At 36.3% G+C, this 20372-nt stretch overlaps 1 protein-coding gene across 2 annotated transcripts in view; it reads right to left on the bottom strand.

Moving 5' to 3' along the window:
* The window catches only part of dnah7 (dynein, axonemal, heavy chain 7), an 86595-nt gene extending 68431 nt beyond the window's left edge, over nt 1–18164 (bottom strand). The window contains exons 1-11 of one of the 2 annotated variants that reach the window (XM_012971042.3): nt 18060–18164; nt 13231–13296; nt 11561–11657; nt 8801–8945; nt 7285–7366; nt 4840–5020; nt 3947–4016; nt 3399–3524; nt 1452–1571; nt 1162–1345; nt 228–407 (exon numbers count right to left, since the gene is read on the bottom strand). In XM_012971042.3, coding sequence (XP_012826496.2) covers nt 228–407; nt 1162–1345; nt 1452–1571; nt 3399–3524; nt 3947–4016; nt 4840–5020; nt 7285–7366; nt 8801–8945; nt 11561–11657; nt 13231–13296; nt 18060–18068 — 1260 coding nt within the window. In that variant the 5' untranslated portion in view covers nt 18069–18164. Of the gene's footprint in view, nt 1–227; nt 408–1161; nt 1346–1451; nt 1572–3398; nt 3525–3946; nt 4017–4839; nt 5021–7284; nt 7367–8800; nt 8946–11560; nt 11658–13230; nt 13297–17317; nt 17419–18059 lie in introns of those variants that run through there. The other variant, XM_002937720.5, reaches the window with a different exon arrangement.
* Nucleotides 18165–20372: the final 2208 nt, after the last annotated feature.

Below are 20372 nucleotides of genomic sequence, written 5' to 3'. Positions count from 1 at the left end.
ATCGGCCAGATATCAATCGTGCAGGTTAAAAAATTTAGTGGGATCGGGGGCCACATCGGCTCGTTGATGTGGTCCCCGAACCGACTGCGCCTATTACCTTAGCAGCAAGTCCCCAGAGAATTTATTTTTTTATGAATGGTGTTGCATTCATTTTAGAGTGATAGAAAAACTAGTGTAACTGAAAAAATGATCATTCAAAATTATGCATTACACTATAGCATATTTACCCATTCAGAGTACAACTTTGTTTCCACTCTTGGCACAACATTGACTGCTTTAATCATCATGTCATATACATTCAGCAATGCAGTTTCATATTCATTAAAATCAGGTTTAAACTTGATGGAAGTATTGTCAAGGATTAGCCGGATAATAAAGCCTGGATGCTCATAAGCCAGAACTGAATCCTAAAATATATATTTAGAAAAAATGTGAGATTTCTGGGAGAAAGTGAACTAGAAATGATAAAGAGGAACACCTAGTACTTAGCATGAGCAGAATGTAAAACTAAATGCTACAGATACCTTATATTCTGTGTGCCAGGAAAAACACAAACAGAAAGACCTGGTAAAAAACGCATGAATATAAGGACATACCCCAACTATAATAATATGAAAATATTTTTAAATTCATATTTTTTTCTTACAAACATAGTTAACATTGACAACTGTCTATACAAAAGATGAAAAGCTTTTACATTACTCCTTGTCTATAGCATGGCTTTTGTAGAAGGGTGTTCTACAGAAGTGTAAATATGAAAAACAAAATCATTTATTTAAATCCTTCTATAGAAAGAAATATGATAATGAGATTAAGGTTTAGTTATAAAGATTTGGATCTCAGCCATAAAGCCATGCTATTTATGATTACCCCATACAAGTAAAAAATAAGGTTTATAAAAAAAATCTTCTGAAATGACATATTTGAGAGATTAAAACCACATATCATCTGTACCTATGGGATACACTATTCTGTACACCTTCTAGCTCATAAACCATGGTGTAGTCTCTAAACCTGTAATCCCACATTCACAAATGGCACACACACTAGGCACACATACAAAGCTTACTGTTTCTTTATTAAGATAGCAGCAAACTGATTTCTGAAGACTCAATCAACTCTTTTATATGCCCTGTAATATTTATATGCTATAGTTCTTACCGGCGGCTGAACAATTAAATCTGTATAATCCTGGATAGATACCAATGCAAGGCTTTGTAACTGTCCATTCATTAATGTAGCAGCACAGTTAAAAAATGATTCCAGCTTCTTGTAATTGCTGCTACTAGGAATTTGTTTTCGTTTGTTCCCTTGGTAAAATATATTTTGAATTTCTGGAAACCATCTTTAAAAAAAGATATAAATTCAGTAAAGAAATGATAAGAATGAAAAGTAATTAAAGTAAAATTAAAAGAAGAAGAAAAAGATGAGAATTTATGATAACAACATACTTCTTAAGCAGTTTGTCTTTGGCAGAATCAATATGTCTTGTGACAAGATTCTGGAAAATGGAAAGTTCCATTGACTCTTGGCGACTGTGAAATTCATCAGTGTCAACTAAACGTAATTGCCTTAAAGAAAGACACAAACATCAAACTTAAGTTCTTGTTTAACACAGCAGTTTTTTTATTAAAAAATTAAGCAGTGATGTCCAGGCCCGGATTTGTGGCGAGGCCACAAAGGCCCGGGCCTAGGGCGGCATAAACATAGGGGCGGCATGCCGCCCCGCCGCACGCAAATTTTTAAAATTTTGCTCCCATACGGAGCAATGGGGACCTCTCCCCACTGCTCCGTATATGAGTTTTAACTTTGGCGCATGCGCATGCGCGTTAGCGCGGCGGCAGGGAAGGAGGAGGTGGTTTGCGCATGCGCCCTCGCACGGCGGGTGGGGGCGGTAGGGGGCGCCGAATTGGGGCGGCCTCGGGGCGCGTCGTTTAGAAATCCGGCGCTGGTGATGTCACACGGCTGATGCATTCATATTTACACAATTGCACGTACACTTTAACACAAATCGGACATAATTCTGCTTAAAGTGTTCACCGTGAAAATTACATGTGCGCCTGATTCTTTAGATGCAAATCTGTTGCAGGGTGTAAAGGGAATATTGGAACTACCATCTGGTCCAGAGGTGGGGTAGCACCAGTGCAACAGCACTTGATTCAGAACAGGAAGCAGGAAGGATGAGTGGCACTGTGTGAGAATATACGGGAGTCTGTATGTATGTATGTATATCTTTATTTTTAAAGCGCTACTTATGTACGCAGCACTGTACAGTAGGATACATTAATACAAAAGGGGGTTATTAACATAATAGATAAATACAAATTTTTGATGCAAGTACTGAATGGGGTTTATGTGTAACTGACTGCGGGGAAAATTGCAAGAACACTTTTAGTTGTAAATGGCCCCTATAGTTTTTAAAAATGCAAGAAAGCATGCAAACTTCTGGTGACTCCAATACCGCTAATCTGACCATAATAAAAAATATGTTTCTTTATGGGTTACATATTTATAACATACAGCAAACATAACAGTGATAAGGTAAAGTAAATAAGTAATTACCTTATGATAAAAGTCTAGAAAAAGAAGCATTAGAAAAAACAAAAACATTTTATTCTGAATTTCTCATGGATCTATAGTAAATGCACTGTAATTGCAAGTTGGGTAAATGGCAGGCCCGGATTTGTGGCGAGGCCACAAAGGCCCAGTCCTAGGGTGACATAAACTTAGGGGATGCCACCCCGCTGCAGCGAAATTTTGAAAATTTGCTCCGATATGGAGTAATGAGGACCTATTCCCACTGGTCCGTAAGGGAGTTCGAAAGTTCGCACTCGCAATCGTGGGGTTGGGCTGGAGAATGGGGGTGGCCTTGGGGCACCCAAAGTTGAAATCTGGCGCTGGTAAATTTAGTTTCCTCTAGGCATCAGAAAAGGGGTTTAAACATTTGAAAGAAAAAAGCAATTATACGAACTGCCATTTTTATTGCTGTTCAAGTTGGTTTGTTTTCATATAAGCAGCTCCTGCACATAGAATTATAAGTAAATGACGGATCAATTTACAGAATGGGAACTCACTATAGCTGGATTCTAACCTACTGCTTTTAACCGTGTTTAATTCACGAATGCATTTAAGTACATCAGAAGCAGGTACCTGTACATTGTTCATACTCAAGTTTCAATTCAAAGTAAAGCAAAACAGGTATTTACTGCAAATGGAAACACAAGTTTACCTCCTTCCTCCCCATATTGTAAAACAATACATTTTAGATCACGCTCTGATCCACCCAGATTACACAGAGTTAGGTCAGGCCATATTCCATTTAGGGTTCAAGACAGGGACAGAATTAACCAGATGACTATAGAGAAATAAACTTAAAATAAACTTAATACATAACTTACCCAAACGATGAATGCCACAAGTCTAAAACAGCAGCCATCGTAGGATTTATTGCATTCAAATTCTCTTTTATAGTATTGCAATTTACCAAAAATGACTTCTTCCAGGGTTTTGGTACTATTTCTATTCTGAAAAGAGAAGCAGGAAGTACTTATCATATTTTATTATAGTTATTTAAAGGATATATCTATCCTAGATCAATGTATTTATAAATAAAATTATAAATTCAGTAGCTGAGACATGAAATATAAATGCAGCATCTGAAATAAAACAATTTTGCATCTTGTTTTATTAGTGTACAGATAGCTTTTTCTGCTGGTTGATGTCTAACATGAATAAGGTAGACTCCTGATTGACAGTTTGATTCATTCTTATAAACCCATAAAAGGTAATTTCCTCAAGCAAGTGCAGTGTGCAAAGTGCATTTATGGATACAAGTGTATCATATCTGTCACCCATACTGCAGTGTTCTTGTTATAATAACCCTGCTGCTATGGCTCTTTTTCTGGGCTTGAAAAACACTTTTTAGCCATTATACATATTTTCTTACTCAGCACGGTGTGGAATGTTACTTGTCTTGTATTCTTCTTTTTTCCTTGGATCTTTTAAAACAAAATCAACTAAAAAAGAATTAAAATAGAAACATTAAATTTAAAGAAGTAGTCCATCTTGTTTATTTATAAATGAATATTATAGACTGTGGAAAATTATATATAATATGCAACTGCTCTTTAATTTTTACTTTTTTATAAAAAAGATCAATTAATTTGCCGCTATGTGGTTGCTAGGATCTACTCACCCTAGTAACCGTAAAGTAATTTGGAAGTTAAAATATATAATGAATAGGAAAGGGCAGATAAGCAATGAGAAATAAGAACATAAAAATGTAGACCCACAGTTGGTCTGTTTTATTAATAATTGTGTTTAATACATTTTGATTCACAATTAAAAAGCTACTTAGAATAGGCCCATACTAAAAGTTGATTCAAAAGTAAATGTCCAGTTGAATTAACTCCTTTTGTAATAGTAAAAAAGAATCATATCTCAGCCTATGGGCTGGATTATACTGTCCACCAGCCCACAACTATGCTGGCTATGATTCTGCAGTCATAAAATTTACGGCATTTTGCTGGAGTTAATAATGTCAGAATCAGAAAGATGAGAATGAAACTAGGAAAACTGCTTTACTCCATTTTTTATTATAAATTTTTGTTTAATTATTTAATTACTTCAAAATTTAGAGCCACCAGGGCAGAGAATAGAAAGGGGAAGATCCTGCTATCAAAAGCAATTGCATTTAAAAAACTTTTAACCCCTGAAAATCTATACTAAATGCATAGTGGATTACATCATTTCTTTTTGTATTGAAAAAGTGTTATTTTTGGGTTGATACCCCTTTTAACTGTAAACACTGAACACAATTGTCAGAAAAAAGAATATTACCAATTGCTTTCTTTACACTCAGAAGATAGTCTTCTCTTATTTCATCAGACAACATTTCTATGCTTTCTCTGTAAGTGTTCAGATGTTCAGGAACCAATTTCAAAACATTTTCGAGCCATGAATCTTCCATTGGTGCAACATGTTCTGTATCAATTCCATGGTGGATGTAGTAATTGTACCGCTACAAAGAATAAAGGCCAAAAAGACAAACAGCATGAAAATAAAAATCCCCACACTTTATGTCTTCAAGAGAAGGGCTGTTTTTTTAACCCCTGTATTTGCAAGTGATAGTAAGGTCCATACTGAATAGGAGTAGAAGGATTTAATTGGCCTGCACAGAGCGCTGACTTCAAGCTAAACTTGATGAATTGGTACACCAATGCGAGTCAGGCCTGATCACCCAATAGCAGTGCCTCTTACGAATGAATGGAAGCAAGTTAATCAAAGATGTTCCAACATCTAGTGAAAAGCAGCAGAGGGTAAAAGGCTGTTTTAGCAACAGAGAAAGAGCCAACTTCACATTAATAACCCTGATTCTTTAAAAAACATTTTGGACAGGCAGATATCCACATACTGTGTCATATACTATAGTATGTTAATTACAATAATAATTAAAAGTCTATTTAAAGCCCTATTAGCTTTGTGTACATGTAAAATAAATACTTGCAAATCCAACAAAAACACGTTTTACATATAGTATTTCCACACAACAATTTCAATAAGCAGCACACAAATGTTATCTTTTTGTTATGCTGAAAAGACATTGAAAGCCTTACAAAGCATTAGGCTAGAAATGCTGTACCATTTTAAGCTTTGGGCTTTTATATAAGCCCAAATATACATCAGCCCTATAGCAATCAAGATCTGTACCTCTGAAGCTTCCCCCTGTAACTACCCATCTTTATTTTATGATTAGGGAACCACACGCTCAGTCTGCTCTAGGCTTCTGACAAACACCCGAGCTTACAGTTAAGGATCACTACTCTAGGTCACTACTCTATCCATTTCTAAAGCACTACCCATCAATAAACAAGCAAACATTTTACTATGCTGCAAAAGGTTTCTATGCAAGTATGCAATGCATATCTCAACTAATTACAGGTATCGAACCTGTTATCCACAATGTGCAGGACCTGGGGCTTTCCGCATAAAGGATCTTTCCATAATTTAGATCTTCATACCTTATGTCTACTAAAAAATCATTTAAACATTAAATAAACCCAGCAGAATCGTTTTACCTCCACTAAGGATTAATTATATTTTAATTGGGATCAAGAACAAAGTGGAAAAAGGGAATAATTTTTACATTTTTTAATTATTTGATTAAATGAAGTCTATAAAAGATGCCCTTCTCATAATTTGGAGCTTTCTGGATAATGGGTTTCTGGATAATGGATCCCATACCTGTACAAAAAATCCTGCAGCATATTCTAATATTAGGTGGAAGACTTTTGCATACGAATATACATAGCTGCACAGAATGTCTGTGCCTTGCTTATAACTTAAACAATAGTAGTTTAGCATCCTATTTTAAACAAAGCTGTCAAAGATCACCCTGTAATAAAGGATAAAACTCAGATGCACATCCACACAGAACCTATTTTTCTGTATAGCCAGTTAATGGGGTGATCAGGTAAGTGTAATTTATAGGTGTCTTGTCTTAAAAGGGTGATATGGGATATCTATTTTAGATCAAATTTGGAAAACCTTACCTCTACTTTATTGTTGCCACCATTTAAGTGCCACAGATAAATAAAAAATACAGTTTGGCATAAAAAGTGCACTAAGTGCCAATACCATGGACTTTCCATGGCTTTAAATGGCAACCAGGAGGTGCTTCCCTCCTGGTGGTTACATGGGGCAGTTCTTAAAAGAGCATGCAGGCTACTGTTTTCACAAGAAAAATCAATCACAAATGTTAATGATAAAAATAAATGCAAATTAATAAAGGGGTTGTTTAACTTTAATGTCCAAACCTTATTAAACCATCAACAATGCTCTTTACATGTTAGAAAATCCATTAAAAAAAGTAAAAAGGTTACTGTAAATGCTACTTTTTATACCTGTTTAATCAGTCCTTCTTCTGTCACTCTGATCAGTTTTCTGAAGGGATGGGAGTGGCCTATTTTTAATCTAATACACTGAGGACTTATATGCTTATATCATCACATTCAGGCAAAGATTGTTCTATTGTGAACACCTTTAAATTAATAACAAAACAGCCCACCCAAAATCAAACTACCCGTGCCCCCTAAGGTAAATCAGCAGGCCTGATGCTTCATAACACTGGAAAGCTCGGTGTTAGATACATGCATGGTGAAAGCACTTGAAAGGTACATTTAGGTTCCACTTTGTACAAGAACACCTAAAATAAGGTATTCATTCTAAGATTTATTATATTTACTGTACTACACACATAAGACCTATTTAGAAGTTATTATTTACCAAAATATCCTTCTCCAGTGCAGGTGAAATGTGCGTTTCATCAAGGCAAAATGGCTGTTCAGCAGCAGCAGTGTCATTTTGCCTAAAAAATAACAAGAAATAGTACAGATAGTACAGTTACACCATTCCAGTTAAGATCTGATACAGTAATCATTTTTATGTTCATTATTTCCTTTCCCATTGTTTAAAAAAAATGGTAAGAAACTATCTACCAATCTACCCATATTTTATAGGCAAAAGTTAAGTTCTGTCAGTGAATCCTGATATCAATGACCAATATAGAGGGATTAAATAATTGTAAAGAAAGCATTTCCAAGGCAAAGCTAGTTTATTTGTATTACACACTCTCTGTGGAAATGCCAGACTTCAGTTGAGATACAGACAGTGTGATAAAATTAATTACCCCTTTTTTGTTATTTGAGTAATGAAATGTGATTATGAAAAATATTTTGTCCTTAATTAACACCTACACAAAATTACCTTTAAAAGGTTACCTAAGAAAAGATTTGGAGTGACCTCCAAATATTGACACAAAAATTGTAAGATGGCTTTATTTTAGTTTAGGATGACTCTATTGAACAAACCTCCTAAACCCATGTTAAGACTGTTGCAGAAATCTCTGTAACATCTGAAAACTATGGCATCTTACAGTAGCTACTCAGGCTTACAGGATTGTTCTTTTTAAATTTGGAGGTCATGGTTCCATAGCAGTTGATCAAATATATTAAATAAATACATAGCTTCTACACAGAAGAATGGTTTACTAATCCTGGGTTTAATAATTTTTTAAGCCAGTTATGAAATATATGAGGAATGCTTATGTAACCCTTAAATTCCCATGAGTTCCCGATCACAAAAAGACTATTTAATTCTTTTATGTGAATGTGCACGAACAATTCATGAAGGTGACTATTGCTAGTTCTCTTTTATTTATATATTGCTAAGTCAGTACCAATTCAGCACTACAATATACAATCTATTTCTGTAAAACATATCCTCAGCAGTTCCAAAATGGACACATTACTTCACCTACACATCTATTTTCAATTGCTTGAAATATTTCCTACTCAATTTATATCTCTTACTCTCTTCTTAGTCCAGAGCCAACAGCTATTTCTAAAGCTAAATGCATGTAAAGATCCATTTCTTTGGCCCATGTAGGGCTTTGCTTTCTTTGGCTTTATCAAACTTTTTCCTCCATCGCCACATACCCTAAATCTGCAACCCTTTTATAAAAACTATACAATTGAAAAATAAGATAAATTTTACTTTCACACAGTGAAAGTAAGTATTTTACAGAATTGTATAGCACTAAAGCAGAGAAAATACAAAAAATGCTGGAAAAACTAGGGAAGTTGTAAGTGTGGACCATGACTTTCTAATCACACATTAATGAAATGACTGTCATTTAAGGACCAAAGTAATAGAGTACAGCACACTGTATTGATGTATATTATAGTTTATGTAAGAAAACAGGTTAATGCCATATTGATATGACTACAGAAATATAACTCACAAAATTATGTCAACAAGTGCACTTCTAAATTTTTCCTGTTCTTTCTTTCGGTGTAAGTAACTGACCGGCCTCTTTATAGATCCAGATGATAGTACACCAGCATCCAGAATTTTCTTTCTTGATTGTTTTGGATTTAAACACTGTTCTAAAATGTTTAAGCAAAAACAGTTACTTAAGACATGCATGCAATTTACATTTCACTCCATATTAGAACACAATATAAATGATCATATCTGTTTTATTTACAGCTTATTTAATGTATTCACATTGAGGAACACAGTTTCACGTATATGTGTATGCATGTATGTATATCATATGTTTATAAAGCTCTACAAGGATTTGCAACGTTTCCAATTTTACAATGTAGAAAAGCACATACAAGAAAATCAAGAATTGGAAAAACAATAACTATATATATAAAAATACAAAGATTACGTGCCAAGGGACACATTAGGAATGAGATCCCTGTAGCGCTTACAATCTAAGCTCACATAGTTTGACACATGTAATGTTTTTACTTTAAGGACCAGTAATGTTATATTTTTTATATTTAACGATTGTATCTGTTAATCCAAAATATACAAATAAATTATATATTGGCAACAAATGTCCTCTTTTTAGATTGTAGTCCACAAGAGACACATGAATGATATTTGACCCCTGTTTAATTACCGTGTAAGAACTAAACTCATTGTATTCTACATAGCTTATTGGTTATTTGCCAACCTATACGTCAACCTATGCCTTTTCTCTGTTTAAAGCATGAATGGCTGCCCCTATAGCTACATGGAAATTTGTTTATACAGGTATGGGATCCCTTATCTGGAAACCCGTTATCCAGAAGGCTTTGGTTTCCTTTTTCTCTGTAATAATGAAACAGTACCTTGTACTTGATCCCAACTAATATATAATTAATCTTATTGCTGTTATTACTGTTTAAGTAATTTTTAGCAAACTTAAGGTTTGGAAATCCAAATTAAAGAAAGACCCCTTATCTGGAATACCCTTGGTCCCAAGCATTCTGGATAACGGAGCATACCTGTATCACTATAGCAGTGTTTCTGGTGTTAGTGTTCCTTTAAATTTAGGGGTAGACATGATCAGTAGAGGGCCCCTGTACAGAAATACTGTATGTGTCTTGCTGAGACACAGTATCTTTCTACTAGTGCCACTCTCCCAGCCCTTTTGCTCAGCTGACAAAAAACAGAGCTATTTGAAGAGTGGTAGCAGCAGAGAGGGGGTGGGCTCCTGGCCTTTGGGCGCAGTACCATAAGGTACCATATTTAAAAAAAAAGAACCACGGTGACTGCATACACTATGGGGCACATTTACTTATCCACGAACGATCCGAGCGTTCGTTCGATCGGACCAATCGTATTTTCCACAACTTTTTCATACCTTGTGTGACTTTTTCGCCGCTTGTGCGACTTTTTCGTATTTTTGTCACAACAAAAATCGGATTGGTTTTGCCGCTGTTTACAACCATTCGGTACGAAAATTTTGTGACTTTCGGATCGCCAATACGATATTATCGTGACTTATACGATTTTTTCGGAAGCATTTTCGTGATATTTGCGATCTTCAGAAGTTTTCATTTCCAATCCGAATTTTTCCCATTCAGGATTTGAACTCGTGTTTTGATAAATCTGCCCCATGTCTTCCCATGACTGACACATTAAAGGTTATTACAGAAATACGCCAATCTATAAAGCATTTTGTCAGCCTCTCCCTTAGTTCATAACAAAATTACATATATATTACATAAGCAAATATGAATCGAAATAGTTGAATATTTGATTTTTATTTTTCCCTTCATATTTATTCAGCGACCCAATATATAAAAGGCTTATTTTGCAGCAGCCAGTGTCTGCTATGAAAATGTGCACATTTTTCATTTGGGGATCTCTAAATGGTACATGCTTTGGTATTCCTATGCATACTGGGCATCATACTATTCAGAAGAACATTCTTGTTGGTTTGTAAGGATTTATGAGGCATATAATAAAATTTTTAGAAGTTTTCAAAACGGCTAAGTGTTGCATTGCTTTGAGGTTTATTACTTGCACAATGCCTTCCTGGCCATGAATTAACCCTTATGAGTTGCTGGTTCGGACCAATTAAACAATGTAGCAGAAGCCAGCTAATTAACAGATAGGTGAAGAAGCATGCAAGGCACTGTATGACATGGAGTAGAGGTATGGGACCTGTTATCCAGAATGCTCAGGACCGGATAAGGGATATTTCCATAATTTAGATCATCCTACTTAAAGTCTAATAAAAATTATTTAAACATTACAAAAATCCACCAGAATTGTTTTGACTCCAGTAAGGATTAAGTATATCTTAGCTGGGATCAACTACAAGATACTGTGAGACAGAGAAAAAGGAAATCATTTTCTAAAATTTTAATTATTTGTTTAGACAGGAGATGGCCTTCCCATAATTCGGAGCATTCTGAACAATGAGTTTCTGGATAATGGATCCCATACCTGTACTGTCTGGAAGACAGCTGACCTGCTGCAGTCACAAACAGCACTGCAGAAAGTGACAAATAAAGCATTCAAATGGAATTTCACTAACAAATAACATTATAGGTGCATTATAATATTCATCATAGGCACTGGAAATGTGTAATTAATATACTGGAAATATGCTTAAAATTACATTATATTAATTAGGCAAATTATTGGGGAGTTTTCAACCCCTTTAAAAACATCACTCTTTTCAAAGTACGCCATAAATTATACTTAATTTACTCACTGGGCATTAGATCAAACGAGTATAAATCTGTTAGGGCTTTCTCTTCTCTTAGAAGAAATTGTGGTGCCGTTTTTTTCCATTGTGGCTTAGACCTTACCTGAAAAATATTTATGTTATTTAAAATAGTGGTTTCATTAAAAGTTATTTGGTTTAATTTGCTTTCTGGAGTGCATGAAACTTGAAAAAGGATATCAATGTCTGCTTCATATGACAGCTTACTTTTAGGATGAAGAGTCTTTTTAAGTTCTCATGCATTCTAACATGTATTGATCAATGCATCCTTGGTAATTCATATGTTTTAATAAAACGTTATCAAGATGAATAACTTTGATTCTCTACATTCATGACAATTTTATGAGGACATTATGGGGAACATTTACTAATCCACGAATCCGAATGGGAAAAATTCGGATTGGAAACGAACATTTTGCGACTTTTTCGTATTTTTTGTGATTTTTTCGTCGCCGTTACGACTTTTTCGTAAATTGTCGCGACTTTTTCGTAGCCGTTACGACTTACGCGAATTGTCGTGACTTTTTAGTAGCCGTTACGATTTGCTCGTATATTGTCGCAAGTTTTTCGTATTGAGCGCTCGTAAACGGCGGGCAAGCCTTTCAAACTTTGCATGATTTTGGAAGCCTCCCATAGGACTCAATGGCACTCTGCAGCTCCAACCTGGCCCAAGAAAAGTCACGATACTGAAGCTTGAATTAATCCGAAACTTTTGTACTCGGCACGATGGATACGAAAAAGTCACGACAATTTGCGCAAGTCGTAACGGCTACGAAAAAAGTTGCGACTATTTATGAAGAAAATCGCGAAATACCGATCATTACGATAAAAAACCATTTGGACGCTTTTTGGACGTTCGTGGATTAGTAAATGTGCCCCTATGTCTGTTTATTCTGTGTGTCTGCATTTTAAAAAAAATATATTAAAGCAAAACAAGTTTCTCCACCAGAATCCTGCATTCAAATCCATTTTTCAAAAACACAAACAGATTTTTTATATTTAATTTTGAACTTTCACATGAGGCCATATTCTTCATTTCCCAGGGTGCCACAACCATGTGATCTGTGCTCTGATTAATTTCATTCACACTTTACTGCTGAGCTGCAAGTTGAAATGATATAAACCCCCTCCCATCAGCCGATCAGCAGAACAATGGGAAGGGAGCAAGATAGCAGCTCCCAGTAGATATCAGAATAGCACACCATAGTAAGAAATTCAAGTCCGGCTTGGGACTCCTCCAGTTACATGGGAGTATGAGAAACAATAGGTTACATGAAAGCAATTCTAATGTGTTTCGCTGGCTCCTTCTGAAAGCTCAGACTCAGGCACAATGCACTGAGATGGCGCCTACACACCAATATTACAGCTAAAAAATACATGTGTAACAATCAGTGAGGCCTAAAGGCTCCTTTTAGGGTGTGTGCCATACATGTACCTGTTCCAGGACCATTAAAAGGCATGTAGTGACAGGACGAGTGCTTGTATATAGGTCATGTACTTCATATTTTTCAATAGGTGGTATAATATTTTCATAATACAATGAATCTAGTAACACAAAAGCCATCACAGCCCACTGCCTACTGATGATTTTGAAGTGATTTAAAAATATATGTGTACAGAAACACCCATAGAAATCAATAAAAAAAACTTTATATTACCTCAGGCAGCTGTGGCAAAAACTGCAGTGAATTCTCTCTCAGTTTTTCTTTGCTATATTTTTGTGTCTGTAAAACAAATTTTATATTAAACTAGCAGTAACAAAATAACTCACAGTTATGGGTATGATACAATCAGGGTACATCTAAAATGTTAGGCACTGTGATTCAAAGAACACACATACAAATGCACAGATATACTTATTACATTATTAAACTACTGATTAATTAATAACGATCAATGGTATTTTTCACCTCAAAGATCAATCCACAAAAAATTGGGTTCACTAGAAGCCTGGGGCAATTTGATTTGACTGGATCAACTGGATAATTTCATTGATTTGCACTTAATTCTGAAGATCAGATGGCAGGAAATCACTGCATCTTGAAATGTTCCCCCTTTATAACAAATGGCTGTGTTATCACAGACCCTCTAGTTTAGTTGGATGTGGTGAGAATGTACCTGACCTCTTTCTATGATTATTATGCCTAATGCATTTAACTGAATAATTAACATAAAATAAGTCATATACTCCAAGTAAACAAGGCATATGTGTGACATATTAAGCTTGTCTGCCAAAATGTGCCTAGCATTCATTTGTAAAAAAAAGTATTTTGTTCAATATGGCCAAATATTTGGTGTACAGTAACATACAAATAACACAGAAACAGAAATCATGCTAAAAATTAAATTAAAAAAAAGACAAAGCCAAGCACATAAAATTTTGGAAAAACATATATATTAATATGAATATAAATGTCTCATTTGGAGTCATATACTAAAAGAGTGAAGGCACTGGGTCCTTGGTATTAACTGTGATACAGTCGCATGCTTGTGCTGATGGTTACTTTGAATCTTTTATGTTGCAGCTTTTTCGCCTACAGTGACTGTAAAAGGACCTTTGTCACACCTGAAAATCTGAGAGTGTGTTTAGATTGAAGATAGCACTGAGAATATTAGTATGCTCTACTTTCATTTTGGAGCATCTACATAGCAAGTACTTTGGTGACCGAATTGCATAGGATTACCAAACTGTTCAGAGGACCTGGTAGTTTAAAGCAGATAAATTTAGACAAGTTATTTTGGGCAGGGCCCTCTTTATCTCTGCTTTTGTATATAACAGTAAGGGGCTGATTCACTAAAATTTGTTTTTTTTGCTGTCTTGAAAGTTGTACAAACTCAACATGGTGTAGATTCAAATTAAACTTGATCATTGATGTATTTATAAAATGTCACAATAATGCTTGAATCGTGAGCTGAAAGTATTGTTAAAACTTTAAAATCGAGTTTAAACGGACATTTGTTTCCATGAATCCTCCATATTTTTCCCAAAGAGGAATTGCTCCAGCAGCCATTTAAGGAGCATTGGCTCAAGTTTGACTTGCAACTGGGTGAAACAGAAAACAATGAGGGGATTAACTCCACCTTGAAAATGTGCCCAGGACAGGCTATTCCTCTACTATTCTAAGCCTCCAAAGGACTTAATGGTACTTGACAGATCAAACCTGACAAATTTTTTTTTGACAAAAAAAAGTTAACTAAACATTAATAATTTTTTGGAGAAACAATATCAGAAAAATCAAGTACTGGCAAAAACCCATTTGTAAATCTCGACAATATCTAGAATTAAAAAAAATGACTTTTTCTCAAAATTGCTTAGTAAATGTGCCCCTAAATCTTTTATGGATACACCCAATTATTGTACTGTGCTGTGAAAATGTTTGGTGCTTTATAACTACAGTGGAACCTCAGTTTTACATACCCTGAATTCAAGTTTCCTCTCCTTTTGCACTATATATATTACATTATATATTGTCCCACTAATATATAATGCATTTCCCTGATTTTACATTTTCCTGGATTTTACACCATTTTTTTCTGGTCCCTTGAAACATGTGAAATTGAACCATTGTTAATAGTAGTAGTAGTAGTAATAAAAATATTTCATTTGAATATGTCAGAATATGTACTTTCAAACATATAGGGTTTTTCTGGGGTGACCTTATTAACAGGGTCACTTCTGACCTTGCAGTCTAAAGTACTGTTTTGCTGTAAGTTTAAAGGAGAAGGAAAGGCTTTGAAAGATTATCACACCTTTAGATGAAGCCCCCTGGTGCCTCCCAAAACGCTACTGTAATTTCCTTTGCTGAGATCTCCTACTGATGTAATCCTTATTGAAACATTTGCTCCGTTTGTAAGGCTGGCGCCGCCATTTAAAAAGTACCTCCGTCACTTCCCCTTTCCACTGAGCATGCACACAGAAGAAACTCTGTCTCCCCATGCGCGCTCCCCTTCAGCACAAGCAGGCGCGTCCGGTTGCCATGACGACACGCTGCCTGCTTGTGTGTGCAGTAGTGGGGATACAGCAAGCAGGTGCGGGGACAGGAGGGGAGCAGTGGGGGGGGGGGTTTGGTGTGACTGTGCCGGTTGGTATCTGTGCAGGAGCGAGGAGCAGGGGCTGAAGGGGGGCGCTTGCTTGTGCTGCATAGGGTCGTTTGCGCATGCGCCGCCTACAATCCAAGTCTTCAAGTCCTTGCGGGAGTGATGCATTATGGGAATCCTCCTTACACAGCTCAGCGTTTTTTTTTCCTGTTTGGCTTCTGATCATCTGAACGATTGCAATTTGGGGAGACTTAAGGGCACTATTGAGACAACTGAAGGTATGCCTGCAGCTTGAGATTAACTCTTTATTAGCCTTTCCTTCTCCTTTAATAACAAGTCATACAAACACTGGCATAACTAAAGAGGAAGCAAACCCTGTGGGGGGGGGGAGGGGGGCAGTTGACAAGGGGCCTAAATTGAGGGGTCAGTTTCCTGTCTAGTTACTTTACTCTGGTGGAAAATCTGCATGCCTGCTGCTTGTGTGAGCAGATACGGAGGGTAGTTTTCAGTGCTTACTGGGCCCCTTGACGATTTTTTGCAGGGGGGGCCTAGCACCACCTTGCTATGCTACTGCATACATATCACATAAAACTATACATATTTGAGAATGGCATGTTTAGAAGCCATGGGGACAGGTAGGAAGAGGTAGGGGAATCGCTATTGTTACCTATTAGATGACTTAGTAGAGATGGCGTAGAGCAACATTTTTGGAGTGGAGAAAATAGGGTGTTAGTACAAAAACAAGCATGTCCCATTATTAAGATTTACATTTGATCATTATAGGTACACCTTGAACTCTACATTTTGTCATCAGAATCTATTTTGGCTGTCATTTCCTCTGCCAGGACATGTCTTTATTATGACTTATCTATAACTTAGCTATCTCCAAGGTGCATTGCTTGTTGTTTACAGTCACGGTTATTACTGTAAAATATATGTATATATATGTAGTTTAGCTAGTGGCTAGTTATAATGTCTACCTGGTGGGGCGCTTTATACATTTTTTTAGATGAGTCAACTTACCATGCCATTGGGGTAAAAATGATCCAGTCCTTGATTTTTGTTAAAGGACAAGGCAACACAAAATATAATGTTTTGCCTAATAAAAGAAACCAGAATTCTAAGCAGCTTTGCAATATACATTTATTACAAGTTTGTAATGGTTTTTGAGTTATTTGTATATATAATTGCTATTAGAAGCAGTGTTTGCCTTTGCTTTCTATTCCCTCCCCTGGTGGCTCAGACTGTTGAAACAATGTAACACAAGGCAGCAGATTGACAGACCTGACTTGCTGGAGAAGCAAGACCTTTGCAACATTGTTTAAAATGTAACAACCAGGAGTTCAGCAAATGCAGCTTTCAATAGTAATTACATTTACAAATAACGTTTGAAGCACTACAAATTTTTAATTATTTCATATTGGAAAGTTGCTTAGAATTATGTTTTCTTTCATTACGCAAAAAAATTATTTTTGGGGTCGACATGCCCTTTAAACATAATATCCCTTCAGTCTACATAGGAACATGAATCATGGTCGCACAAATAAATCGCCCTAATAACATGCAATTTCTCTGATACATGCTCTCATTTTTTTACACGCCTTTAGTTTCCCTGTGTTACTTCAAAAATATAAAATTTAACTTGACTTATTTCAATAAACTAAACAAATCTCACAAACAGTCCCACATGTGTTACAGACACGGTACCTCATCCATGGCCGGCTCAAGCGGTCCCCTGCAGCTGCCCCTTAGAACCCACAAAAACCAGCTTAAATCACAGAAACTTCTACAGCTAGCAGCGCAGATAAAATGTCTGTTGCTAAGCAACTTTAAAATGAACTTGGTACAAACAGCGCTACTGTAGACGCAGAACTACAATCCCCAGAATCCACCACGGCGAATGCGCCCCTAGCAACACGGCGCTTTGCTTCTAAGAGAGAATAACGCAAAGCCACAGGCACCAATGAAGTTGCTTTCCTGAGATCGCAAGATGTGACAAATCTAGTGGCAGGTTGGGCGCTTAGTAACCTAAGTGGGGTTCGGACGAAGAAGATAAAATATTTTAGAAGGGCACAAATGCACGGCGTTGAACATTGCGGTCACAAATGCGCGAAAGTTATGTAGATCGCTGACACTTAGCGCGCTAGTATTAAATCACGCAAATACGATAATAAAGGTGTGAAGTTCTTAAAATAATACTGCGTCCCATCTTAACTAACCACACAATCTTGTAAGTCCGATCGGAAAAGTTAGAATAGAATGCAAGCATCACCTTAAAAATAGTGCTATTCATTAAAACCAGCAATTTATATAAATTGCCGTAAAGGAGCAACTCCTGTAGAATCGGTAAAAAGTAAAACTCCTTCTGCTGATTGTGGTTTTGTTGTAAGCAAACATATCAAACTATAGTTTCCCACAATTATTGCAAAAAGTTAGAAAAACATGTTACCTGATCCATGACCTTTTCGCGTTCCCATGAGATTTATATCGGAGTTTATAGTGCAGTTATAAAACTAAATCTGCCACTTCTGAGTTTGGTGGAGGAAGTAGAGAGTTGTTTACATCTCATTGCTAAGCAACTTTTACAATGACTTTTTAACACCTCCCCTTGCAAACAAGTCGGCTCTTTTACACTGAAATAAGAACAAAAAAGCCGTTCATATTTATTTTTTCTACATTACTAGTCCTTGATTGACTACATTTCCATATAAGAAAGCTGCTTTACATTTAATAAAATGCTTATTTTTTTTGGGGCACTATCTGAATTAAAACAGTGTTAATTGGGTGATTTACCTTTAAGTTAGTTTTTAGGGGGGCATTTAATAACCTGCAACTTTCCACTACAATCCTGAATCTGAAATTTCTCCTTCTAAAACCTGTTGAAGCCAAGTAGAAATCAATGGCAGATGTCCCCTTTTACAACTGGAAGATCTTTCTTTGCTTTGTGGTCTTCAAGGTTTTCAAGCGTTTTGATGCTGGTTTGAAAAAGGTTGTGGTTATCATGCAACAAGTCTTGCTTTTTGAGACTTTTTGGCAACTTTTTCACTTTGGATTTTTTGATAAATGTATTACATTCGTGGAATCACGTTTATTTGCGGTTTAAAAAAATAAAAATGAGATAAATTAATGTTTTAGCAAATCTGTCCCATAATATGTGAATTTCTTGTTCCTTGCAACTTTGCAGTTGGCCTTCATTAAATTATTTGAATATAGCTTATTATTTTCCTTCCTCTTCTGCCCTTTTCTAGTTTTAAAATGGGGGTCACTGACCCCAGCAGCCAAAAAATATTGCTACAGTTTTGTTACTTTTTATTATTTATCTTTCTATTCGATCCTCCACCTATTCATATTCCAGTCTCTCATTCTAACCAATGCCTGGTTTATATGGTAAATAAGACCCTAGCAACCAGATTGCTAATGAAATGCCAAACTGGAAAGCTGCTGATCAAAAAGCTTGATAACGGTAAAAACCACTAAAAATAAAAACTGGTTGCAAAATATCAATGTCTAAATCATACTAAAAGTTAAAGGTGAAGGGAAGCTAAAAACCAAGTAAGCTTTATCAGAAAGGTCTATGTAAATACAGCCATAAGCACTCATAGAAAAGCTGCCCTGATAGAGTCCTCTATCCTCTATCAAAAGAAACACATGATTTCTTGTTTTCTTTTATGTAAACATTCTTTGGTATCAGACTTGTATCAGATTTGCTACAGAAAGACTACTATAGTTTATAAAAATAACCTGCTCTGTAGCAACTGGGGCAGCCATTTAAGATGAAAAAAAGGAGAAAAGGCACAGGTTACATAGCAGATAACAGATACTCTCAGTAAAATACACTGGCAATTTATCGGTTATCTACTTCATAAACTGCACCTTTTCTCTTTTGAATGGCTGACCCCATGGCTACACAGCAGCTCTGTTTACATAAACTATAGTAATCTGAGTTAAACACACCAGTTTTACCAGTGCAGGTCAACAGTGCATTATATTGTAATTACTTTTATACACTTTCATTTTTATTTGTTACTGTTCCTTTAAAACATTTTCCTGACATTTTCCTGAGTTACTAACACTTTACAGGTGATCTATCTGCTGGCAACCCCTCTGGATTCCAGTTTAATATTTTACAAATCTGTCCCTAACTGTAGAAGTGGACTTGTGATTTGGGAAACTATAACAAAGGAATCACTACCCTTCAATCAATACATTTTGTCCAATTTTATGCTAGAGTGCTTGTATGCTCAATACATGTTATGATAGAGTGCTTGTGTGTCATAGTGCCATATTTTATATAATGAACTCACTGCATCAGCCTAAAGGTCCCCATACACGGGCCGATTCTAGCTGCCGATATCGGTCCCTTAGACCGATGCGGCTGCTAATCGGCCTGTGTATGGGGACTACCGACGGGTCTGCCCGACCGATATCTGGCCCGATATCGGCCAGATCTCGATCGGGCAGGTTAGAGAATCTAGTCAGATCGGGGACCGCATCGGCTTGTTGATGCAGTCCCCGGACCCACTTTACCTATGCCCGTCACAATTCGATTGTTTGGCCCCAGGGCCAAACGATCGCATTAGCCTGGATTCTCCTGATATTGCCCACCCGTAGGTGGGGGATATCGGGAGAAGATCCGCTCGCTTGGCAATCTTAAGGTGTATGGGCACCCTAAAGCTTCAGCGTCTCTACAGGAATGAATCAGCAGTAATGATCCAGGCATTTAAACTTTTCACAGGTGTCAGTGACAGTTGCTCAAAATTAA

The sequence above is a fragment of the Xenopus tropicalis genome, chromosome 9 (assembly GCF_000004195.4).
Source record: "Xenopus tropicalis strain Nigerian chromosome 9, UCB_Xtro_10.0, whole genome shotgun sequence".
Lineage (NCBI taxonomy): Eukaryota > Metazoa > Chordata > Amphibia > Anura > Pipidae > Xenopus > Xenopus tropicalis.
This window is presented reverse-complemented; position numbering and strand designations above follow the sequence as displayed.